Source organism: Manacus vitellinus, unplaced genomic scaffold (genome assembly GCF_001715985.3).
Source record: "Manacus vitellinus isolate BGI_N305 unplaced genomic scaffold, ASM171598v3 scaffold_1_pilon, whole genome shotgun sequence".
In the NCBI taxonomy this organism is placed as follows: domain Eukaryota; kingdom Metazoa; phylum Chordata; class Aves; order Passeriformes; family Pipridae; genus Manacus; species Manacus vitellinus.
The window spans coordinates 42,069,792-42,096,534 of NW_021939396.1; the positions used below are offsets into that span (position 1 = coordinate 42,069,792).

The window sequence follows — 26,743 nt, forward strand, 5'->3', positions numbered from 1 at the left end:
AATAATGAAATTTAACCTCAAATTATTAGGGTGCTACTGTTTCCAAGATTGTATCCAACACCATCATCCAGTAAAGCAGCCAGTCAGCTCACAGACTCCCAGCTTTACAATCTGGGATCTCAAGATGACATAACCACCAGCAGTGTTTTCTCCAGGGTCCACCTGTCCACCACTCTTGCCATTCATTTGGAATTATTCATGCCCAAATCTCAACATCTTCTCAAGACTTCTTTAGTACTTCTTTGGGTTTTTTTCCTTTTTTTTTACACAAGAGGTATCTATATCTCATGTTATTATATTATAACTAAGAGAAGACTATTACTATTGCAACAGGTCTCTTGCTACAGGAGTTCTGCAAAGTAATAAACAAGTAGGCTGCAATTATCTCTTTCTATACCCACCACATCCTCAAAGGTACCTACATCACCTGCAGAGTTCCTCTTTTCATTATTTCCAATTTTAGAAATTGTCAGCAGAAATAAGAAGCATAAAATTAGTTTATATTCATGGTGCATTAACAAAGTTTCCCAGTGTCTAAGATTTCTGCATTCAGAATTTTGTGAGTCTCCTGCTTTGAGGATTTTTGTCACATATTGCATTCCACATTTGGGCACTTAGCAGATTCAGAGGTGTGCTAACAATAATTTGTAAATGTTACTGTTATTTATTCGTAGAGTTAATTTAGGCAAAGAGGAATGCTTAAATTTGCAGGAATTATTCTTTGAAAGATAACATCAGAGCTTTTTCAAATTTATTTATTTTCTGAGTTCTTAAGAATTTCTTGCTTTTCTGAAGAATGAGGTTGACTGGATTAAATTATATCCTGTTTGACAAATAATTGCAATGAGTGATAATGATTTTTCACACTTTGATGATTGCATTTAAACTGTTTGCTTTAAAATGCTCAGAGAGATTTTTATAAAAGAAATACTTTTCACAGAGTACTTTCCCTAAAGTTTTATATAATTATCAGAAAGGCATGTATTTGCAATTTTGAAGACTGTTGGCTAAATATCTACAAAGCAGTCTTCCTCTTATGAAAATGAAATAATTCCAGAGCAATTAATTTGATAAACGGTGTTAGTACTCAAAGTGCAACATTTGTAGTGGTATTTTGGTAAATGGTGGCAAACTAGCACATTCTCTATAATCTTTATGCAGATAGTTTAACTAGCTTCAGGAGAAACACTCTTAGAATATGAAAGCACTTTTACCTATTGCACGCTGCCTATTTCACCAGTAAAATCCAGCCTGCTGCTGAAGGTTTCAGCAAAAAGAACTTTTGTACTGAGAGAATAATTCACAAAGGGAGGCCAGGAGTTGAACCTGTGTCTGTGTCTGCACTAAAGACGGCAGAAACAAACAGTGCACTGTGTGTGATAAGTGCAGCTGCCTCTTAAGTGAAATCCCATGACTGTCTATGCTAATGGGCACCTTTGGGTAAAAAAGATGGTGCTAATAAAACCTCTGCTCTGCTTTCCTTGGAACAAACACTTCTGGCCCTCAAAGCAGCTCTCTGCTTCCATCCTCGTACACCTTCAGCCTTTAGACAAGAGCAGCTTTCTGCAGTTTGTCAAGTTAGCTCTTTAAAAGAACCCCTCAAATACACTCTTTCCAAGCAATTTTTCCCTAGTAAGTCCAGGCCAGTGTGCCAGGGCAGGGCAGGAGAGCACAGCTCAAAGAAGAGTGAAGCAGAACTGTCTTTGAGCTTTTTCTTATTATATTCTACCCTAAATGAAGCAGCTCAGATGCAGCAGAAAGGTTATTTTTTCCATGTCCCCCCTCTTTTTGTTTTCCTCATGAACTTGCTATTGGGTGGTGCATAATGACGATTTCTGTAAGGGAAAAACCCCCACAACAGTAGCTGACATGAGTCAGAGGTCTAATATTAACCATTTCAAGGGCAGTGCTCAGTTCAATGGCTCTATGTTTAAAAGCTCTTTCTTGGACAGCCGTTGCTTGAATACTTGTCAGGTGAATGAATTCCCATGGATAAGAGAAAGCCATCCAGGAGAGCAGCAGTCTACCCAAAACGATCAGGAGAAAACTTTACTTGATGGTGAAAACACGCAATTCAGCCCTTCCAGAGTAACAGGCACTATTTCTTAAATTGCACAGAATCTAATTATTAGGATTATAAGTTTGTCCTTTTTTTTTTTCTTCAGAAGAGATTGATACAGTATAAGTCTGGAAACAAGACCAGCAAATAACTTTTCCTAGGCTATCAATGGCGACCAGAAGGCAAGCCCTGTCCACAAGTGACTTGGCACAAGCTGGCGAACCGAAGAGCATCTGTACTGGCTCTTTATGAAGAGAACCAACAGTTCCACAAAAGCAGATCACAGCTGATAAATAAGAGGCACAAAGTTAAGATTAACAACCAGTATTTTTAGCCAGCCAGCCACTCCCAACGAGACCATTATTAGCCCCTAGGTTTTTTCATTTGCTTTGCATACAGTTGCATACAGACTTTGCTATCACTGTCAACTTAATTAGATACTTTTTGTCACCTCAGACTATTGTATTCTGTTACCATGAAAATGAAGTGAAAATGTCATCCTCCTAAACATAAAATTAAAAAAATAAACAACTGAATGCAACATAATAGTGTCTTTCAACACATTTGCTCCCTAATGGGAGAAGCCAGCTACTGGGCAGGTACTAAAGCCCCCCTGGGTTTTGCATCTAGCAGCTTGCTTATAATGTGATACTAATCCTTCAATTAATACTTCAGCTAAACACCTATGAAAAATATGAGAAGTGTGCTGCAGAAGTGATCGACCAATCACCTCTGTGGCTAATAACACAGTAAATACTCGCCAAAATCTTTTCCATCACAACTTGGCCTTTCCAGTATCTTTGGACAGCATAAGCTAAACATTTCTGTAATGCAGACACATGTAACCCCAAAACCAGGAATTCTCTCCAGGGGGGTTAATCTCTATCAGCAGTGAGCATTTCTTAACATACTTACCACTGAGTTGTAGCACAAGCATAGCCAGGTTGCCATTCTAGTCCAGCTATGAAGACTAAAACCCACTTGTTTTCTCTGTGTTAGTCCTCTCTCTACTGCTACTACCGACAAGAGTTCCCCTGGTTAGGATTTTTTCTTTTTTAACTTGGTGTGGAAAGGTCTGGTAAAATACATAAATCCAAATCTGCCCTTCTAAGTATTTGCATACTATTTTGGATGGAGAAGAAAGGATACACTCCATTACAGATTTTATATGTATTTCCTCTTTAAAGTTTACAATACATGACTGTGCTAATAGAAACTGCAGCTGTAAAGGAAGAAAGACTGAATCTCAGAAGAAAAGTTAAAAAAGTCACTAATCAAGTGGGAAATTTCTCAACAATAAAACCTAGAAGGAGGAGGGCAAACACACAGATTACAAGCAGGTTCACCCTCTCAGAAAAGCAGCGTCTAGCTGGCCTTGTGGAAAAAAAAGAGTCTGACTGACACAACACTTACTTTGCTGCACCCCAAATACACGAGGACTGGAACGACCACTTCTTCTCATGGAGCTGCTATAAAAGCATTTAATTTGCAGGATCTTGCAAGAATATTCAGTTTTACAAGAAAATTGGAGAATGTAGTTAACATACTTATTAATTAAAGCTATGTCCTGCATCCTGACCCACCATTCTATGACTGAATCACTGGCATGTTTAAGGCCAAGCTCCTTATATAAAGAGGTTACTATTTAAAATCTGCCCAGGCACTCTGATTAGATCCTTTGCAACGCCAGATCAAACAGTCCCTATTTGTCAGTGATGTGAAGGACAGACTAGGGAGTGCAGGGGAAAGCTTACAACAACGGTAGGTCAAAGAAGTGCTGACATACTTACAGTTGCATTTCTTCTGAACAAATCTAAGCTTGCATGCTGTTCGGTAGGTGGACAAACGAATGCGATCCAGATCCTGAGCCCCTAGTGGAAGAGAATAACGGTGACATTTGTATGGAATATGACCTGTGCGTATCTTTGCTAGCAGGGAAGCCAGAGAACAAAGAGGACACATGAGCTGACTCTCTTTAACAATTTTCAAGGCTCTCTCCTTCACAGAGAGAGTAGAGAGGAGTGAGGAATGAGAAGGGGAATGTCAAGAGCTACAGTGTTAAAAGACATTTATAAAGGAAGGCAAGGAATAGTCAGCCCACTGTGTCTGTCACTTTGAAGAACAATCTGGCCAAGCTGCAGGCTAAAAGACACACTGGCCAGGCTCCAACAGGCAAAACCTCAGTCTAATTTTAATATTTAACAGAAAAGCTCAAAACAAGTATCTTTAGCTGACATACCAGATCAGAACAAGGTATTGCCAGCAAACCAAATCAGAAAAAATACCATGCCATAACATAAAGGCTTATGGCAATCTGCAGAAGGGGGCAAAAATAATGCAAAAGGTGCAAGGACTTTCTCCATTTTCCAGAGGTTTATTGTCTGCAAGGGAGAACTCAAGCTCTCTGCTTCAGACATAGTTTGGCCTTGCCTGCTGCAACTTTAAGATCTGGTAAAATTTCCAAAAGCATCTGTCCTGGAGATGGGTACAAACTAGTTGGTAGCTACCTCACAGACAACCACCACACAGAGGTACCAGGATGGGGGCAGAACCTGGCACAGCGTCCATCAAACATATCCAAACAAGGTACAGTCAGGATGTAAAAGAAGTGGAGTGAAATATGCTCCGGCTTTTACACAAGCTTCCTAAATGCTCTCTTTAAGATTCTTCTTGACATGATTCGACTCAGCTGTACTGTTGTACATGTGGCCATGTTGGCATCTGTAGCAGGATGCTCTGCCTAAGTGGGGGTAAAACAGCTTGAACTTTCTCCTATTTGCAAAAGTTATCAGTGATGGACGGAGAAGGAGGATCACGTTGCTTTTGGTTGTTGAAGAATGCTGAGACCAGTCTGACTCCACAATCCCAAAATTAAACATTCTGAGGATGTGAAAAACAGGGTCTCCTGACAGAAACTGACACTGGTGAGGATGTTGCAAAAAATGTTCCCAATAAAGGAAGCAACAAGTCATAGAACTGATAACTTATTTTGAGTTCCTGAGCTAAAGGTTGCTGAGCCAGCACAGGTAGCCTAGAAACATTTGATTGACTGTCAATCACTTTGTACTACAAAAGCTCAGTCTTACTTTTTAATGGCAGGGACTTCTAACATATTCCTTCTGGAGGTGTGTGTGTGTAGATTCCTCCCTTGAGGAGGGATGCCTCAAGGTTACTCCTCAAGGCCAAGTGAAAGGGATTTGCCCACGGTTGTTGGTATGGGTGAGTAACAATCTCTACTTACTAACTATTAAGCTAGCTTTGAAATTATTTATTTAACAGTACCCTACATTAATAGTTATAACTATCTACATTGTATGGTAAATAATTTTGATTAAAGTATTTTAGCCTAATTATTATCATTGTAATCAATTTAAATAAGTATTTATTTTATTCACATAAATTTATTTGTTTTGCCACCCTTAATCCTGCAGGACAAAGTCATATAAAGGTTCAATTACACCTATATAATCCTTTAGACATAAATCACTGCCTAAATCTTGGACTAGGATTGGATCCAGCTGTACCCAGATGCCTCCCTGAGAAGGAGATTAGAAAGTGAGGGGGTCCTTTCTGCACCTTGTGACTCAGGGGAAGGGCTTCCCTGATAAGCCTTGTCCAAAGCTTCCATTCTGCCTTTTTCACCCACACCTTCTTAAACAACCTGTCATCCTTTGGACTCAAATTTTTCAAATGTGCTCTGACCTACAAGATGAAAATGAGAATGATACTCTCCCTCTACCCAGATTCTACTCTTTTCCTGACCAGATTCTCCCACACCATCTTCCCAGGGCTCCCAGCTGCTCCCTTTTGCCAGTTAGCTGTCTTAACAACAACTGCTCCTGGGAGAAATTACCCTTAACTACTTACCATCAGGTCAGGGAACTATTTTTGTGCTTTATTGTTAAAATTATACGGGGTTTTCTCTTCTCCATTAATATCTCACTGACAGCTTTTGGAAAATTTCTTTACTGGTAAAGGGGAAGATAGTGCTTACAACACTAAGACTTTCCTTTTTAATAGGACAGATGAGTAAAATGCATATAACTTTTTCCCTCTTAACTTTAGTGAAAGTTACTAGAAAGTTTCCAAAGCTCCTTTATAAAAGGCTCCTTCAGCCTTTTAAAAAGATTTAAAGAGTCAAAGCAAAGTGACACTCTGGCTCATTGAGTTTTTGAGTTGCAATATTAATCCTAAATAAATTAATTTGTAGACAATAATGTAGCTTTTTTTTTTTAATATTTGCACACATGGTGGATGGTATCATTTTGATACTATTTGTGGATTAGTGTTGCTGATAAATCCCTGGAACTGGCAATTTAATTTTATCATGATTTACATTTTGCCACAGTCAGAGATCTATTTGTTAAATAACTTCTGTAGAAAAGTGACATCACTTACATGGAGAGTCCGGAAAAACAAGTGGAAAGATACGTGGGACTGAGCATGGCAAACAAGACACTGAATTTGTCACTTCCCTACAGTATTGTCAGTGGCCTTTCCTTCGCACTGCCTGCAGGCAGTGCTTCACTCTGTATTCTTCGAATATGATCATGTCATGTAACACTATTTGCAGTTTGCAAAAATAACAAAGGGAAACACTGCAAGCTTTGGGTGTTGTTTTCTTGCTGAATAATATGTGACGGCAGCACAACAGTGATGTACATCCTGAACTCTTCATCAGTCTGGATATACCGGAGCATGTCAGGTAAGACTAAGGTAAGACTAAGACTTAGCGATTCGACGTCCCAATAGGGCATTTTGAGTTGTAAGACACAATTCAAGCTTTAACCACCGGACTCTACAGAAGAAGATGATGATTATGATACTAATTCACAAAGGTTTGTAATTCAGAACTAGAAATGTGCCTCTTTTGAATGAAAGTAAACAAAAAAGTTGAACTGAATCTCTCAAAATACAGGGAAAATCGCAGTGGCCCAAATTTAAAGTCAGAAAGCCAGAGTCAAATCCTTCTGTTCCTTGTTCAGGACAAATTTCTCACTTAAAAAGGCAGGAAAAGTTGGATTTTTATTTTTTCTTTTTAAATTTTTTTCCCCCTGTCTTGTGTAGTCTGGAACATGACCCACTTTCTAAAAGCATAGCGGGGTTTTAATCACAGGCTTGCAGATGCAACTGCAAGAACCTAAAACACTGGAAAAGATCTTTATATTATGAATTTTCTTCCTCTGATATTGGCAGCTTGTGAGTTTTAACTTTTTACCATATGCTTATGTCTGTCACAACGTTAAGAAACTTCACATGGCCCGCAGTACGTAGGACGTTTGGAGCACATGATTTTTGTTAAACTTGTTAAAGTGTGGGCTTGCACACAGATGAGGGCACCTGAATGCAACCTCAGGGTGAACTTCTCTGTCAGTGAAGCACAACCTTTACATATAGAAAAATTCAAGGGACTCTCAAAATGCAAAGTTCAGAGTTTCACGAATATGGACATTTATTTCTTCGCCTAAAATACATTTAGTTTTTCACAAAGACTTAATATTTTCCCCTCTTTTAACCTAGTTGGAATAGTGGAGGAGCGGAGGTAGGCAAACAGAAAAGGGAAGCACACGTGAGATAACCCAGACTCAAGTAAATATGTCAAAATACTAAAACGTGTAAGAAAAAATAGTAGACTATAACTACTCATGTATAGTACGGGAAAACAGTCCTTCCTCTGCCTCCCACCGCTGATTTTTGCAACACCTCCTTAACTCCTCCAAAACAACCCAACATTAAAACAGCCTTCAAAACTGTGGGAACAAACCATAAATCCTTACAGCAGTGTCTTAAGCATTTTAGGAATATTTCAAAGTAATTGAAGTTAATGGTAGTTGTGCCATTGACTTTAGCTGATAAAAGCTCAGGTCCCCTCTATAATTCTAATTACAATTATCGTTTGTTCCCATAATGGACAAATCCATTTTTTATTCTGGCCAAAGAACATCCCTTTCCTCCACTGGTCCAAGAAGTTGTACACAAGAGACAAGTGAATCATAGAATATTCTGAGTTGGAAGGGATACACGAGAATCATTGAGTCCAACACCTGGCCCTGCAAAAATCAAAAAAATCACACCATACGCTTGAGAGTATTGTCCAAATGCTTCTTGAACTCTGTCAGGCTTGGTGCTGTGACCACTTTCCTAGGGAGCTTGTTCCAATGCCCAACCATGCTCTGGGTAAAGAAACTTTTGCTAATATCCAAGCTAGACCTCCCCTGACACAGCTTAATTCCATTCCCTCAGGTCCTGTCACTAATCACCAGAGAGATCAGTGAGAAATACTCATTTGAGTTACAACAGTAAGCCCTGTAGGATACTAAAATAATTAAAGGGCACAACACAGCTAGTGGACACAGTGGAATGGGACAAGACAGTTCTCTCAGTAGGCCATCTGAATGAGAAGTCTTTCATTTGGAGAGCTCAGGAGCTCAGACATAGGGCTCACTCCTGGAGAACAGTCCCGAGCACATCCAATTCACTAGCACAGACCTGGCCTTTCTGTATGCACAATAACTCAAGTCCCAGCAATGCTCATCTGCAGTCTCCCATCAAAGATGAGGGAGATGTCATGTCACTGTTTCTACATTGCAGGGGATAAACAATAGGAAGCTTAGTAATTACAGACAAAACTCCATTAGATCTAGTAACAGGGTGACAGTCTCAAACTTCATGTGTAATAGAATTTCCTTGAGAAATGGTGCATTGGTTATAAGAGAAATAAGAGATGGCTGTCAGGAGAAATGCAGGAGTATTGTTGGTACATCTCTCACACATTCTAAAGGGAGCACGGAGCTTCACTAGAAACTATAAATAATATGCTGAAGTGGGGTATGAAATCCATGAGTTCCTGTACTGTGTCTGGCTGGGATGCAGTTAACTTTCTTTATAGCAGTCTGCATGGTGCTGTGTTTTAGATTTGTGGCTAAAAAAGAGTTCATAACACATTGCTGTTTTAGCTACTGCTGAATACTGCTTGCACAGCACCCACACCTTTTTTTTCTCCTATTTTGTCCCCTCCCAGAGTTGTCTGGGGATGGGCAAGAAGTTGGAGGGGACATAGCAAGGACAGATGGCCTCATCTGGTCAAAAGTACAGTCCATACCATATAACGTCATGCTCAACCATAAAACTGGGGTAGGGAAAGATGGGGTGGGGAGTTTTGTCTTCCAAGGCAGACACTGCTCGATGACTAGCTGGGGATCAGTGTGCTTCTGGGAGGTGGTGAATGACCACCTTTGCATCACTTGTTCTTGAGGTTTTTTGTAAATTTTTCCTTCCCTGTCATTCAACTATCTTTATCCCAAGCCACGAGTTTGATTGCTTTTGCTCTCCCTATATTCTTTCCCATCCCACTAGGGGCTGGCTGGGGATTGAGCAACTGTTCATGTGGGTCCTAAGCAGCTGGCAAGGATCAACCCACTACAGATACCCCAAATAAAAGATGTAGTCTTTTGGAGACCTTTATTCCTCTTCATTGCCACCTGTGTATTGCAGCATCTTCGTCTCAAGAAGCTACTGACTAAAATAATACCATCAAAAAATCTGATGTAGAAAATCCCTTTTTCCTGTTTGGCCAAATTAACCCATTTTCATGCAGTTTTGGTCTCACAATATTAAATCATTTGTGCAATGAAGATTTGAGGTGGAAAGCTTGCATAAATTTTACTGACACTGCATAGTAACTGGCTTGGTCTATCACAGCAAAACATTTCTAGGAAGCACTTACGCATTTCTGCAAACAGCTGCCTTCTTTCTGCCATGGTATTTCCTCTTTTCCCACAATCTTCAATCATTCTGGAAGACAAAATCATATGAAAATGTTAAGTATTATTCCCAGACTGAACATACGTACATAAGCCTCCAAAATCGATCCTGAAGAACCTTTGAGGTTGACTGGTGCTCCATGTGTACCCAATGCCTTTTGCCAGCCTCCCTGTGGCGTGGTTTGTGAAGAACCTGGTCCCCAAATTGTCCTCCATTCCCTAGACTCTGCTTTCCAGCATTTGTTCTCCCCCCGCCCCTCTCTCCCAAAGGCAGTGTTCAGTTTTTCTGCTTGATGTAACTAACTGGCTTACATAATACAAGCTCTGAAATTCATTTTATGTTTTCTTAAATAAGGAATCTTCAGTTTAAATTATGTAAGAGAGAAAAAAAATCATAAAATATTTTGATATTATTTTATAGTCTAGAAAACGACTTTCTAGCCAATTCTGAGTGGAGGAGACAAAAAATCCCAAACAACAGCAACTAAATCTCTACTCCACAACAAAATACCCTCTATTTAATCAAGCAAACATGCTCCAAATATTCATTCAAATTCAAGACCCATATCGCCAATTGAATGACTTTCAGCAAAAGGCTCAGAAGTAAGAATATATTTTCCTTCAGTTTTCAGATATAAAAATGTTCTGAATATTTTGAAGAGCACTACTGCTGGATGGAGCACAGAGAAACGAGACAGCTTTCTTCACAGCCAGCATTCAAACCATAAAAGACTAAAGCCTTCAGAGTAAAGATAAACATCTATAGCAGCACTAGCGTCAGCATCACCACTTCCTATGGATAATCACTCTGGCGAACCAATATCCCTTCCTCCCTGCCAAGTCTGGTTAGGGTTTCTGACCCACATGTTAATCTACATCCTCATATCAACCAAACTGTGTAAAACAACATCAAACTACCTGGATTATAAAGGATATGCTCTGTAGAAGCCTGCAATCAAAAATATTACACCACATCCCATAGCAAACCCCCATATGCATTCAACAGTAAGGATAAAAGTACTGGATGCTTAAGTGTACCATCACCAAAGAACAAAAGATAGAAAACCAGCTTCCTTTTATTTCTCAAAGAAAGAAAGGAAATCACATAAGATGTGTTTTGCTGTGTGCAGTTTTTTTTCCCCTTTCAGAATGCACTGATCAAATGAAGTGGTGGGACATTATAATTACTTTTTCCAAATAGCCTATTCAATTCTCAGAGTACTGATAAAGACTCTGCTAAAGTGCTATCTTTGGTGGACATTTTGTGATGTGAGCAGCAGTCCCACTAGGAAGGGGACAAAGGGTATGGCTGCAGCCTCTTTGCAGGGATTCAAGTTCACCCTTATGCTCTCATTTGGCCAGGAGTGATATGGATGTGTGTAGCATGGCATTAACTCTGAACTAACATATCCTGCCTTTCTGCAGAGACAACAGCTCCCAGTACAGTGCTTTACAGAAGTGGTCACACAGTCTCTGATCTGGAGGTAGCTGGTGTCTTGCTAGCTTGGAGGTGTCAGGGAAGACTCACACCTACCTGCTAAACAAAATAAACATCAAGATATGCCAGACCCAACCAGTATCCTAATTAGACAGCAAGAAGCAATATATTTTTTACATGAATCAGCCTTAAATCTCCGCCCATAAAAAATTAAAAATAATGTAATTTCACTAATACTAGGTGTCAAATTTGCCATGGAAAACGACCAGATATCGTAGGAAAGGTGAGTTAATAAAGCTCTTTGAAAAGATTGTATCTTTTACCAGGCAGGGTAGTTGAGTGAATACTCAACTAAAATACAATTTTAGATTAACACTGATTATTTGTAGAGTTGGTCATAGGCCATCATAATTTTCTCTGACATGTCCTACATTCAGAATTATTCTACAATGTGCAGCTTGTTTTCAGACTGCATACTACTCATATTATTTGACTGAGATTGGGTTAATTTCATTTTGATACAAGGATTACATCCTCTTCTTTCAGTTTCTTGATACAACTTACACTTAAATCTTACAGATTTTTCTCCATTTAATAATTTGCTGTTTTCATTTCACCATTGTTCTCCATCATTCATAAAACAATCACTGTCTCACAGCGACTGCCACGAACTTAATTGAAAACTTTATCAAAAGCAACTTTATTCTCACTTCCCTCATACTGCCATTTGGAGAAAAATATTCCTTAGCTATTGGTTTTAGATATCTACAGAGCATCCACTGGAATGTGGCTTACTCACCATGCAGAAGAATTTTCCCAGTCAAAATTAAATAAAAAAGGTACTTTCCAAATCATGCAAATTGTACAGCAAGTTCTCCACTTCCTTCAGAGAGTCCATTCCTAAAGTGTCCTTTCAGTGGGGTGAAAAAATCTTTAACTGGTTTTCTCTTTTTTTGCACTTCATCTTCCCTTTACTTTCACTGTTTTTATCTCCCTTTATAAAAATGTTCCCTGGACCTGATCATCATTTTTCAGAATGTCCCCTTATCTTCTGAAATTGAATCACCCTTTTCACTGCTGGGGCTTATGAGGATTACCAGGCCTGACAAATAACTTTATAAACACACAACTCAGGCTTCCTTGGAGAGAGAAGAAACTTTGTATTTATATTTTTAAGACTCTTCTGGCATTAGATATTTTTGCAGATTTTCAAGTAGCCTTCATCCCATTCATGACAATACTAAAATCTTCTGCGACAAGGTAAATGCCATTAAGCTAACCAGAACATTAGGGGTGGCAGTATTTTCAGATAGATACCTTCTATTCCTCCTTCACACCTTTTCCTGATAGAAGAAAAATAATAGATGATGCTCATCAGCATTGTTACTTTCGAGTCGCCATTGACAAGAATTCACTCCACCGTGTCTTCCAAGTTTTTCACATGCATTTTTAACTCTAGAATGTGCTACAGCCCAGGCTCAGCTAATGCTGTTGGTCATGGCGCTGGGCATCTCCCTTTCCAGCCTTGTTGCCTGTGATCCAGCTCACAGGTACATAGTTCTGCTCTGTAACTCAGATTACAGAGACTCAGGCTTTGAGCCTGGGATGAGTTCAGCTCAGTCCCTGGGGCTGGCCCTGAGCATAATTGACTACAATCATGTTCCAATATTTTTTAGTTTGCTCAGAGCACATCAAGTCACAGAAAAAAAGTACAACTTGTTCTACAGGGGAAAGGAGCAAATCAGAAAGCAAACTTTAAAAAACAGAATAAATTGCCAGAGACATAATTTTGAAAAATAATAATTAATGTATACTTTTCTCATAGTAGGGAATAGATTATATTTGTCTTCTATGGATCCCTTCCACTATCTTTTTCCCTTCATTTTTCTCCCCAGGAAATAGCTCCTCCATTGCAGGTAAGGAGAACACCTACTGTGCATCTAATTAAAATTCTTGTCACGAGCTAATTAGTAAGGTACCAATTAGTATGGTATTAAGGCTTCAATATATTACAGACATTCCAGAGCAGAAATCGTTCCAAGCGTAAGGTTTCCAGCATCTGAAAAAGATACTGTGTTTCATTTTTACCCATGTTTCAAGCTGCAAACTTATGACATTAGTAGTGCTAGAGAGAAAAGAATAAATAAAGGAAGCATGTAGTTTAATTGGAACTATTTTGACTGCAATTTCATCTTCATGCTTATCATGTATCAGAAGCATAGTTGGTCTATTTTTTAATATACATTTTTGGTTTATAAAATCTGGGAGGGAATATCATATAATATACATAAGGTGAGAACTAGAAGCCTCATTTTTCTTTCCTTTGCTGTTGTGCTGCTTGAATTATGAGTACTGTTAATAATCTCTCTCGCACATAAATATTTTTCTTGTTTTAGTATTTATAGGGTAAATAATCTATTTTATTTAAACCCTGTTTTATGTCATTCTTCTCACAAATGGTATATTTTCAGTATATTGTCATTTCTTGAGCTATCTCTGTGCAAAATAAAAGGAATGCTGGCTACAATTAAATCACTAGCTCCAAAATAACAATCTGTCCAGGTTTCAGCTGGGATACAGTTAATTTTCTTTTTAGTAGTTGGTACAGTGCTGTGTTTTGGATTTAGTATAAGAATCATATTCTAACACACTGGTGATTTAGTTGATGCTAAGTAGCCAAGGACTTTTCAGTTTCCCATGCTCTGCCAGTGAGCAGGTGCACAAATGGCTGGAAGGCAGTTTCAGCTGGGATACAGTTAATTTTCTTTTTAGTAGTTGGTACAGTGCTGTGTTTTGGATTTAGTATAAGAATCATATTCTAACACACTGGTGATTTAGTTGATGCTAAGTAGCCAAGGACTTTTCAGTTTCCCATGCTCTGCCAGTGAGCAGGTGCACAAATGGCTGGAAGGCAGCATGGTCAGGACAGCTGACCCAAACTGGCCGAAGGGATGTCTCATACTATAGAGTATCATGCCCAGTATATAAACTGAAGGGAATTGGCCAGAAGGTGCCGATTGCTTCTTGGGGATAGAATGGGCATTGGTCAGCAGGTGGTGAGCAATTGTATTGGGCATCACTTATTTATCTCCTACTGTATTCCTCTCTCTCTCTCTCTCTCATTATTATTATTATTATTATTACTATTATATTTTGCTTTGTTTCAATTGTTAATCTGTTCTTATCTCAATCCACGAGTTTCACTTTATTTTTTCTGATTTTCCCTGCCACCAGGGGTGAAAAAAGCAAGCAGTTGTGTAGGACTTAGTAACCAGCCGGAATTAAACTTAGTTACCATCTGGGATGACACCACCAAAAGAAGCAATTGCCTGTATACCTGCAGAAGGTGTTCCCCTCCGGAAAGTTCCATACACTTCCCAGGAGACTGTCAAAAATTCCTGACCTAACATGCGCACACACAGTCTGATGAGTCTGAGAAAAGCCACTCCATTAACACTTCCACAAATCCCTATCCCGTTTGCCTGTGACAGAGGAGGTGCCCCAGGGAGGCAGCATGCATGCCGGTGAGGAAAACTGCCCACTGAAATGGATTAATTCTGGCATGAAAAATTTATCCGGTCCCATGTGATGGTTGTGACGTAGCTGCGCATTCGACAAAAGAGGCTCCGAATCCTGGCCAGTGACACTTCTGACAGTCTTTCAGGCTGGATAAAAGTTGTTTATTTCATTGAAGCACTCCCAGAGGAAAAAGAGGAACACTTGTCTCTGCCCCAGTCTTGTCCAGTTGAGCTCACTGGGGCTCTGAAGCTCTAGCAGCATTTTAGACACAGGTTTTGCACGACAAGACTGGTAAACCCAACAGTAAGTATCTGAAGATATCACCATTCGTTAGAAAGTATCAACCAGGATCAAGCATTCTTTATCTGAGCAATCCGCAGTTCCCTAGTGAGGAAATCTTGATCTCCTGATATAGACAGCTATTTTTTTTTCTTCCATGAAATGTCAAATGTTAGATATTCACTTTGGTATTCTTGGGAATTAGAAACATTATGATGTAGAGAAATGTACTGGTTTCTCAGTGGCTATTTTTTATGCAGTTGACAAATCTGATGCTATTTTCTGTGCAGCTATGGTCAATATTTAAAGCCAACTTTGAGCAGACAACAGTACCATTTTTCAGCAGCACAGGCTTCTTGTCTGCCATTGCTTGGGACAGTTTAATCAAAATGCCCTCCATACATAACAAATTGCTATTATTTTTTAGGATTTACCAGCATCAGAAATTTAGATTTATGAAAATGAAAGAGTGTGCTAGGGTCTAGCTTACAGTGACTTTATGAGGAACTTAAAAGCTGTAGTCAGCAGCTAGGATTGGAGTGCTGTTCATGCAGGAATCGTAAAAATATGAGAGAGAAGATTTTCTATAGATTTTTTTTTTCTCTTCTCCCATTTTCTCCAGATTCAGCCCTCTTAGGTAGATACACCTCAGCTAACTAGAAGAGTGATGCCTGCTTATTTCAAAGTGAATTTGGACTGGAGAACAGAGAGTTAAAAGGGACAGTGAGTGCTAGATAAAACCATATTTTGAAGCCATCAACCTCAGCAATCCTTGTAGTTAATAATGAGAATCATGAAGGGCCATTTCAGAGCCCTCTTCCCCTTAATGGATTTATTGGTGCCTTATGAATGTCTTGTTCCACATGTTTTAATGAAGCAGATCCCTAATAGGTCTCTCTCAGCTTTACATTTCAGGACTAATCTTTGGCACTGTAATAAAATTGGTCAATGCTCTTTCCTGAGGCTAGGTATAATTGCATTGCACTTACAGTGCGTGCTTGTGTTTTATCTAGATAAGCTTTTTACAATGGAGAAGGAAAACAAAAGCTGTTGCTAAGTTCATCTCCAACATTTCCAGCAAGTCAGTCTCTTCTAATTTTTGTCATATTTCACAAATTTAGTATTAGGGAAAAAATATCTCTCTTGATTTACTCCTTTAGTGAAATTTGTCCTTTGTTTTTAAGAAGGAATTTTCCAACGTATTTTTCATCAGGTCCCCTTTTGGGAGCTTCATATCCTTAATGGGAAACTGTCAAAAATGCCTAATAAGGCACTCACTGCAACTCATTTTCATAATGCACAGTTCTTCAAGGAAGTTAGAATGCTATGCAAATCTTATCTGTGAGGTCTAAAAAACAAGTGTGAAGAGATTCATTACTAAAAAACCGCAAAAACCCAAATGCTAATTTGGGGACAGAAAACATGAGAGTCAAAAGAGACTAATTTCATATTTAATACTATATAGAATCAGCATTCTACCAGAGGATGCTAGGACAAAGGAACTATCAGTCCTTTTCCATGTGCACTAGGCATTATCAAGTTTAGGAATTCCAAATGTTACTAACTAGGCCAAAATATATACCAAAATCCTTATTTTTCTGCTTTTCATGGGTACTTGTACAGTATAATTTTCCACTTTTCTCTGCAACATGAAGAACTTCTCTTAGAGAATTGTACTATTCCAGACATAAAAGACATTTAAGAAAACGAGTACTCAAGACTTAAAATATATATGTGAAACTTTAAAAAGCTGTCTTACAGGCATTTTTTAGATAAATTTTTCTGGTTATGCTCTTTTTGAGTCAACCTTTCTGACACTACAAGAAAGTACTCTACTAGATGAAACATGGAAAGAAAACTAATTTTTCATCCTTTGAGAGTATAAAATTATCCAATCAAATAATTTTGGTCACCCCCAAAAAACTTTTTTCCAGTTAACTGGTACAGATTTAAATATAGCTTTTCAAAGTTTAAATCAAATGCTATAATAAAATTATATTTTGTCTAAGTTTTATTAAATATTTTAAAACAAATACGGCAGATACTGACTTCCTTTACACTCATGCACGACATTTCAGAGCCTTAATGCAGTTGAGGGGTAGTTAGACATAACCTCCACTAATAGTAATTTCTTTTTTGTTACACTCAAAACACATTCCAGAAAAAGAAGAAACCCCCAAAACTCACATACAGAAATTGATGATATACAACACAAAATCTACTTGTCTGATGTCTTAATACTTTAATGGAGTTTTGCCATGCCCTCATTTTGGAGCTGGACTTCACCCACATGGCAGTTTTTCCTCCAAAATAAGTTCAGTGAAAATTATTTTTCTAAAACCCAAGATCAATAAAGAACTGATGACCTTTGAACACTCAAATTTGCAATTCTACTTCTTTTAGTAGTTTAGGCAAGGCATAATTCATATGGAAAACTGTAATGAAACGCAAGGGATAAAAAGTTATAAGGACTTTCTCACACAAAGCATTTAATTGATACTTTGGTAGTCTGGTCCTCTCTCTGGTCTTTTTATTTGCCATTGTAGAGGCACAAAGGAGGTTGCAGGATTTCAAATATAATTAAAATCCTACTTAGTCAAAGGGATCTTTCAGTTCTCCTTGTGCTGCTGTAATTAAACCCAAATTTATTTGAGTAAGCTGTCAGTGATACAATTGTGTTAGGAATCATTTCCTGGCTTCTGCCAATTTTAATAATACAAGTTGTCAGTTTTTGTAAATATGGATTTGATGATTATTTGCTGTAACCTAGGACAGAAGGTACTTTCATCTCCTTAGAATTATAAAAACAACTAAATAAATCAAATGGCAGCTGTGGGAGAAGAGACATTCACAGGCAATTGAAATTATTGAGATCCTTTGTATGTATTGTGAAAATCTCACTAAAACTGAGTACTGTGAGTAAGCAAACAAATTAGTTAATAGAGAGGTGGTTGGCTTTTGTCATTTTTCCTGATGAAAAGTTTTGGCACCCAAACAATTAATGGAAGAGCCATTGATTCAGAGAAGTTGAAAAAAACCTTATCAGACATAAAGAGTTTTCCATTATTCAACTGACAATCAAGAAAAATTTAAGCTTTTTCATCCTTATGTCTGAAATAGACCCCTTTGGGTTTTTTTCACTTTTCAATTTTCTGAAATATTAAAACAGATTTATAGGGAAAAAAAAAAGTATTAACTATAGTTAAACACAGCTTAAAAAAAGAATCTTTAAAAACTATTCCATGGAAATTCAAGTCTCTCCAGATCTAATTGGTGGAAAGGTGGAAAATGAATTACTAATGAAAGATGAGACACTGATGAAATTGTTTACGTGTACTCTTTCATAGTGGTAGCTGTTAATTTGTCTGGAAGTTCAGTGAGAGCAGGCACTAGGACAGAAGAATGGCACTAGGATGGGAATTAACACATTTAGGAACATATTTGGGTTAAGTATACATCTTCTGAGACAAAGAAAGCTTTGATTATTGAGTCTGTATGAATCTCATGCAGAGAGAAATCAGATCCTTAATGGAAATAGGAGCAGCCTAAAAGGCCGATCTAATTAATACCTGAAGAAGGCATTTTTAGCAATTAGGTGTTGTCAGGGAATAAAGAAATGTGAGATTTTCTCTTTTTTACCTGGCCATATCCCTTCCATGAGTGGTCTGATGACTTGGGTAAGTGATACAACTTGATCACTCTGGTAATTGCATTTAGCTGAAGATTCTTTTAAAGCAGATGTCAACTTCTTCCTTTTAATTCTGTTTTCAAGCACCAGACCTCATTAAAGGACACACGTCCGTGTCTCTAATTCTGTGGTGTAAAAAGAAGTTCTACATGCATGATTTCACTAAGCAGCCTTAGCTATAATAATCTAGTCCTCAAGATATTCAGTTAAGACACTAACTCTTCCAAAGTCAGAATGATTAAAATCAGTTTCTGTACATTTTTGTTCCATAACTGCCTGCCTGCATGCCCATGAATAACCACACAAGCAGTACAGTCCTTATATGCAACAGAAACAGAACAGGTAGGCTAGCAGCACCATGTGATAATAGAAGAAACAGCAAAGAAAACAGCAATGACGTCTAAATTTGTAAGAAATTAAGTGACGAGAAATTACAGGTCAATACAATAATTCTGAGTTCTAATGGTGAATGCACAGGAAAGGCAAAGTCAAATGGGCTCCAGTTCAACAAAAGCTTTCTTTAATCTGTCCTTATCCTGCAAAGCCTTTACACACACACACTGAACTCAAAGCACATGTTTGAATTCAGTTGTGCTGACTGACTACTTAGCTGAAGAGGAACGGACTGCTAAACCAGGCTCAAAGGTTTTCTATTTAGTCCTTAATAAATGTCTAAAAAAAAAAAGGACAGCTTACAAACAGTGTATATAAAGGGGAATGTACTTGGAAATAGCACTTCAAGGAGGAGTCAGAATATCTCCCAATACAAGATAAGCTTTAGTCATGTAACAGAGAACATACCTCCTCTGCACGTGATGTGGAAGTTTACAGAGTATTGAGGCAATTTCGAAAGCAAAAGGAATAAAGAATTAAAGAGAAGAGTGTTAAGAAACAGAATAATCTTTCTCCTTTTCATCCTTCTCTTCATTATCTGGATGTATATCGAGATGCTATTCAGGACACTCTTATGAAAGTAAATCACTTAGGGAACTACACTTCATGCCAGTTTATACTTTACTGGTTATTCCTAAAGTATCCAACCACAGAAGGCTAGCATAAGCTTTTCTTTTACAAAACTGTCTTTGATGCAAATGTATTCTGTCTTTGCCTCCCAGCAAATTTACACCTCCTGTTGCTGGAGTACTCTCATACAGTATTACCATACCCTTTCACATTAGTCTAGCTACTTTATTTCAGTGGTTAATAAGGTGCAGCTATTTATTAAGGAGTAACAATTTTTGCAAAACTATCCATTTAATAAACAGTAAGTTAGTCATTCCCTCACTACAACATCATTATGTGAGACTCAAGGCTGTGGAGGGCTGTAATAACTTCAAACAATTAATGGAAAAGACCACCTGTATTTCAACAGGTAAAGGATGACAGGAAATGAAAGTAAATTCAAACAAACAAACAAGGACAGCTTGATATGCACTATCGGCTAGTTTATTTTCTCAAATAAAAATCCTAATATTCTAAATTACTTTTAACCTAATTAAAATCTGGCATTATTTTATTAGGCAATGTCATTATTACAATAACATGCAGAAGAAAATGAAATACAATACAATTATGTAGCAAATCGTCTCATATACTAAGCCAGAACAGAAAGCTAATGCTTGAAATATTGAATGCAAAGATAATGGCTGGTGATGCTTGTAAATGGACACAACAGAAACAGGCTGCTACATCCTATTCAGGGATCTGTTTCTCTCCTCTCAGATACACACATTAAATCTAACACTGGTTGGACCCTGCTAAACTTGAGTTACTGTTGTATATGCTTGAAGAGGAACATTTTAATAAAACAGTATTCATTATATTGCAAAAGAACGTTTAGGTTATAAAAATCCCTCCAACGCAGAATAAACATCTCAGCTGCTAGAAATATGCTTGTAAGCAGACTTTCGTCTGGAGAAATTTCAGTGTCCTGAATTTAATCTTCCCCTGGCAAGAAGGGAATGTGAAGAAAGCCAAGGGAAGCACGGGAAAGCCCAGAAGCAGCACAGCTAAGCAGGCTGGCACCTATTGCTGCAAAGATTCCTGATGTGCTTTAAAATCCCCAAATGGTTGTTAAAAGATTTTTCTTCATGTAAAATGAAGTACATCTCTTCTTAGAAACACTCAGCTAAAGGTAGTCAAGAGAGAAGACATGCTCCTACACAAGCATTGCTCTAGGATGCACAGAATGCATCAACTTTTGTGGAAAAATGACTTTTGTATCACTAACAACAGGAAACGAGGTGACAAAACAGTCAAGACAGTCACATAGCACTTTATATTTGTACACGCTTCTGTCATGATCCACCAAAGACTAAACATCCTCAAACTAATACCTCTTTCTTTCGAAAAGATCCCATTTTCCTTCTAACACAACAGAACAGTTCTAGGAGAACCAACTCGAAAACCACTCCAGGGAGCAACTCTGATCTGCAACTCCCAGCTGCGAAGGTGTCAGTCAGTTCCAAGATTCACCACACTTACAGAGTTATTTCACAAAGACCAGTCACTAAAAATCAACAGCCATCAACTATGAGAAAGCCTCACAGCTGGCAGAAGAAGAGGAAGGGATGGTCAGTGTGAAAGTGAAGAGACACCCTAGAAGAAAGCATGGGACATTAAGGCCTCCAGCAGCTTGCAAGACACAATACATTCTAGGAGAGAGAATATCAATGCAAACTGTTACAAGTTAATTTTTATGTGAAATTTGTTGGTTCTGAGCAGCTAAAACCCTGAGCAGATACTTCCAGTAGGAAGCACTGACCACATCACAACCACGTACCACAGCAGCCCAGCAGCTGCACCTTAGACAGAATGGCTGGGGTATTTGTGGTCACTTAGGCCACAAACCCCAGAGTATTACAAGAATCCTTGCAGAGACCAGTAGCCTCTCCAAGCTTGGATTTTGACATGAGAAACATACTTGAGTTCGCTGTCACAGGTGACAATTTACCTGGGCAATTACGACCATCAGGTAGCTACAGACCAACTTCCCCCTCAGAGGTAGTTTTGCTGATCCAGCAGCCAGCTTGCCAGTATGATGCTCCTGCCGCACACCGAACCACTGCCTTCAGAGTCTGCTTTTCAGACCAGGTAACTTCAGAGAACAACAGAAACTGGAACTAAGTTATAACCGCCACACCACTGCCTGGACAAAACCATGTCCAGCTGTACACTTGATAAATGGAGACAATCCTTAAACTGATCCAGAGGCATCTAAATTGAAGTCATCTGAGTCGGTAATAAGCAGATTTGAGCTAAGTTGCTTAATGATATTTGCAAACAAGAGTAAGTACATTTGCACCTCAGGTGTCATTTGCTTAATTCTGAGACCATGTCTAATATTCTTCTGAGTATTCTGGCAAGAAAGCTGCAGTGTATTTTTGGTCTGCCTTATCAAATGCATCACATCAGAGTACGAAGCAAGAAACCTTCTCCTTTTTGTTTGGCTCTGGTTCAACTACACTCAACTACTACATTCTGGTTTAGGCACCACGTTGTCTGGAAGCCACTGACTGTGTGGAAGGAGAGAGGCGGAGAGATGGGAAAATACTCAGAGGGTTAAGACTGGAGGGTCTGATTTCTGGGAAGAGAATAACATCAGACCTATAGAGTTCTGTTAAATGCTGATGAGCTGGCAATAAAACAGATATCTGCTGTTCATGTTGAGGAGAGAATGATAAGGTGTGATACACGGCATTTAATCAGGAATAGCAGGAGTGATATTTAAACACAGAATATATTTGATCTCAACAGGGTAACTCTGAAGTGAAAGATGCATGAGGCTTTAGATAGTCTCTCAAGAGATATGGTGAATGCCGTACAGTCTGTGGCTTTTAAAACTATCCCAATAAATCTTTGGAACGTACATTGCAGGCCCAGTGCTATTTTCAATGAAATGAAACGGAAACTCCAGACGTATTTTGGGGTATAAAATGGCATACAGTAGAGTTTTATCAGCAGAGGCTCATCTTCCATTCCTAACTTGTATATTTGTTTTTTTCCCCTTAAATATTTCATAATTTAGTTTCTTAAACATACAGTGTTCAAAATAGACTATTTCAGCAGCCACATCCTATGCCCCCATTATTCTTTCTTCCTTCATTATTACCTTTTTTTTTCTCTTCTCTCCCAAACAACCCATTTGCACCTAGTGACTTCTGACTTCTCAGACTTCCCCTGTGTTAGATCACGGAGTTGCGATGTCCAACAGCAGACTGCTCAGTGACAGCTTAACCACTTTGCTTCTTGCCTTAGCCTCCAGTGTAAACAGAGAGAAAAGGAAGGGAGCAAACTGTGCAGCAGGACTTTGGGCACTAGGCTCAGATCTCTCCCTTGTGTTAAACAGATGCCAAAGGCTGAAACACGAAAGAGAAGAATTGCCAAACTTCCTTTTACCTGTGAGGAAGATGTCTATAGCACAGCACCCCATACACCAGTGAAGTGCATTAAAGGCACAAGGTGACTAGCAGCAGTCCTTGTGTTCTCCATCAGAAAAGGGAGCCAATAAAGCCTTTTGGCACAAGGGCCTCCTGAGGTGTTCTTCACCTTCTACTAGAAGTAGTGCTGGTGGGCAACATTTTTGGACTGGGCTAAATTAACTGGTACTTAATTGATGCAGGAAGGCTGACAACAGGCACTGAGAATACTTCTCAAGAATTATCTGAACAACCACTTTTCAGCTCAAAAATTTCCATTTCCAAACCCCAGAGAGACAAAAGATCATTCTGTCTTCTCAATCCATTGCTTATTGACATAGGTTATCAGTTATCTCAACTAATTTCAGCTATTCTAATACCTGCATTTCACTACAGATGCCCAGAGGCAAAAGGTACTTAGGAATTAGAGGTGTGAATTCATTTCCAGAGGCACTGAAACAGATTTAACAAAATCCATTGGGTAAATATTTAGCTGCAGGCTTGGTTTTAAGCAAGCCTATGGAAGTGTGGTTTTACAACACAGATGAGTGGAAAAGGAGACTTGAAAGGGTCAGAGATGCTTCTTCCTCTCCAGTTGCTTAACATTTTATTTTACTTTTTTTAATTTTATGTAGTGTTTTGTTACCCGATCCTATTTGTAGAGTAGCTAGAGAGCACAGACAGCTTTGCCTGAAAAGACTTACATGATGTGGAGCATTGAAATATTTGACAAAGGCCTTTTGGTAGCATTTCTTGCATACACTTCATTATTCTGCAGTTGAGGAGAAGCACTGAAAGGATTTCCACTGGCAGTGTTCAGCACCAGGAGATTTGTTTGTATCAAGTGCCAGTCATTCCTCAGCAACAGGCTATTTAAGGTTGTACTCTCTAACGTACAACATCACAGAGATTTGGGTAAGGCACGAGAACAGTACAGGGTAACACTTCTGGAGGTAGCATTTGCAGTCAGTCTCACCAGCAGGGCTTCCCAGAGCAAAGGCCACAAAGGGTCCATGAGAAGCCAGGGTGGAGCAGATCCTACTTCACATAGCAGCAACCCTGGAAGTCTTTCAAACACGCAGTTTATCTGATAGAGTCACTCAGCCTGCAAAGGTTTTAACACAGTAGTCATGGAGCTATAAATAACCTGCAGCATTAATAAGGTCAAAATAATGAGGGTGAAAAAAACCTGTAACAGGATCCCTTCAAACTTTATTTTCATCTAAGAACTCTCATTAGGAAGAAAACCAATATGCACCTTTGATAATCATGTTAGCTATGTAAAAAAGATACTCAGTGTTGAGGCCTAAATAGATAAACTTAGATATTAGATCATTCTGAATGATCTTCTGAAATTGTACTGACTGAAATAGTGTCACTCTCTTGAGGGGGAGATTAAAAACCATTAAAAAGCTTGAGAGTTTTGTAAGATTATGTATGTATAAAACTGTAAGAATACATACACATAAAAATTATAAACTAATGCACTTAAAAAAGAAAGAGTTGGAAAATCAACATTTTTAAGCCCCTGGAAATTGCTGAATCTGTCAGTAACAGTTTATGATACCAGCTGAATTCATGATACCAGCTGATACACTGCCAAAAACTCACACACTGGAACAGTTGTAGGTGAGCTACTCTGAAGAGAAAGAATATTGAGTACCAAATCCAGTGCTTCATATGTGAATACTTTCTGTTCACCTCCAAAATTTACACAGAAAAAGTAGGTACAAACATTTCAAAAAAAATCAGCATCTTATCAGACTTGAATAATGTATTTGCTAGGATCAAAATGACAATCACATAATCTTTGTCCTGACTGCTCAGTCCTTGACACGGCAAAGGATTAGAAAAACAACAAATACAGTACTCTGTCAAATATCTAAGTAAAAGATGTTCCCATTCTCCTCATGCACACCAAACAAACAGAGATCACATCTGCACACATTTTACTGCAACAGGATAAAAATGTTGTTTTTTTAATATTTATTTCCCTAGCATTGCAAACACTGACTGCAAAACAGGTAACACCTGAATGCGTAGGGGGTAGAAAATCTTTTAAAATTAAACTTTTTAAGCTTCCCACAGGTAACAGTTACTCAAAATAACATTTTCTTCTATATCCCTGCATCAAAAAGATTTCTACACACATTTTCTGTCCTTCCGGGCAAAATACAGCATCTAGACCATCTTTGTCCTAGTATAAAGGTGTTTTACTTGTTCTTGAAGTCATGGATCTATCGGCAACAAACACAACTTCAGTATATCATGCATCAATTTATGCTGATATTTATGGGGAAAAAAAATACAGGTTTAAAAAGAAAAGAATCTTAGTGTGTACCTTTCAGCCTTTTTACAGGGTGACTTTAAAAAAGAAAAATATCTTTTTTTCTCCCCGTAAATGGTTCTCTTGTATTCCCGGTGGGTAACTGTGTGGGAAAGTAAATGTTTGTTCTTTAAAAGAAAGGGTTTAGATTTCTTCAGAGGCTGGGCCCGAGTTTTTCCTGAACGATGAGGAGCAGACAGTGAGCTTTACATTTGAGGATTCCTGGCCAGAGTTACCCTGACTCCTGGAGCAAGACTGTGAGAAATTTCTCTTTTCTGGAACAAACACGGTACATTTTATTTTGAAAACATGGCATCCTGGTACAACCCCTGCTTCTCCCTTGAGGGTGTCCACTTTAAAATGCAACAGAACTTGCTCCATTCCTTCCAGGCCCCCAGGTAATCTCCCTCAGCATCAGGACCTGGGACAAGACAGATGTGACACTGCTCCTCCGATTTTTGCCACACACAGAAAGGGCAAAATTAACATCTCTCCACAGAAACAAACACTTCTAAAAGTCAAAAGCTGTTTACTCTGAGTATTGCTATCACTTAGCTTGCTGTAGACTTACTCCCTTGAGTTGATATCCAGCACAAGTTGCTATAACAATATACTTTCACAAATGCAGCCTGCAGAACGTCTTATGGAAAATGTCTTGCGCTGAACTCAAAAGCTTCAGTAAACATGTCTAAAATCTCTCCTTTTAACAGTGGGCATTGAAGCCTGTTGAAATCTACCTGGAGTTTCTTGCTCCAGCCCTGTCAAGTGAAATACCCTCTTGTTTGTGAACAAAAGGCACTGGCTGGCGTACCCAGCCATGCTTGGCCTGCACCGACTGATGCTTCTTTGCGCTTGCAGAGCATCTTTCCTAGAGGTTGTGGACTTTTAAGCGGCTCTTGTCCAGCACAATACATTTAGAGCAAAAAAAGGGAATACAAAGGGTGCATATGTCCTCATGGGAAAAATAATCTTCTCTATAAATACAGAGTTTAATCTCAGTTCCACTGAAATCAATTGAAAGGTTTTCAATGACTTCAATGACAACAAAGTCAATTTTGCCAGGATTTAATTTTAGCCATAACAGCTTGTGTTTTCAAAAGTAACCTGTGATTTAGGATACCTTTATTTCTGAATATATTGTAAGATATCCATTAGATGTCCACTTTCACAAAAGAAGAGTTCTCATTCTGTCCTGAAAAATCAAGCTGGGCAACGAAAATAAATATCATTCTTTGAAAACAGAGTCAACTCTG

General features: G+C 38.6%; 1 protein-coding gene across 8 annotated transcripts in view; it reads right to left on the reverse strand.

Moving 5' to 3' along the window:
- The window catches only part of DTNA (dystrobrevin alpha), a 183,566-nt gene that overhangs the window by 90,835 nt on the left and 65,988 nt on the right, over nucleotides 1-26,743 (reverse strand). For 4 of the 8 annotated variants that reach the window (XM_018080470.2, XM_018080513.2, XM_018080506.2 and 1 more), the window contains 2 exons: nucleotides 9,786-9,853; nucleotides 3,850-3,930 (listed from right to left, as the gene is read on the reverse strand). In XM_018080470.2, the coding sequence (XP_017935959.1) occupies nucleotides 3,850-3,930; nucleotides 9,786-9,852 (148 nt within the window). In that variant the 5' untranslated portion in view covers nucleotide 9,853. Of the gene's footprint in view, nucleotides 1-3,849; nucleotides 3,931-9,785; nucleotides 9,871-26,743 lie in introns of those variants that run through there. The other 4 variants (XM_018080499.1, XM_018080489.1, XM_018080480.1 and 1 more) reach the window with 1 other exon arrangement.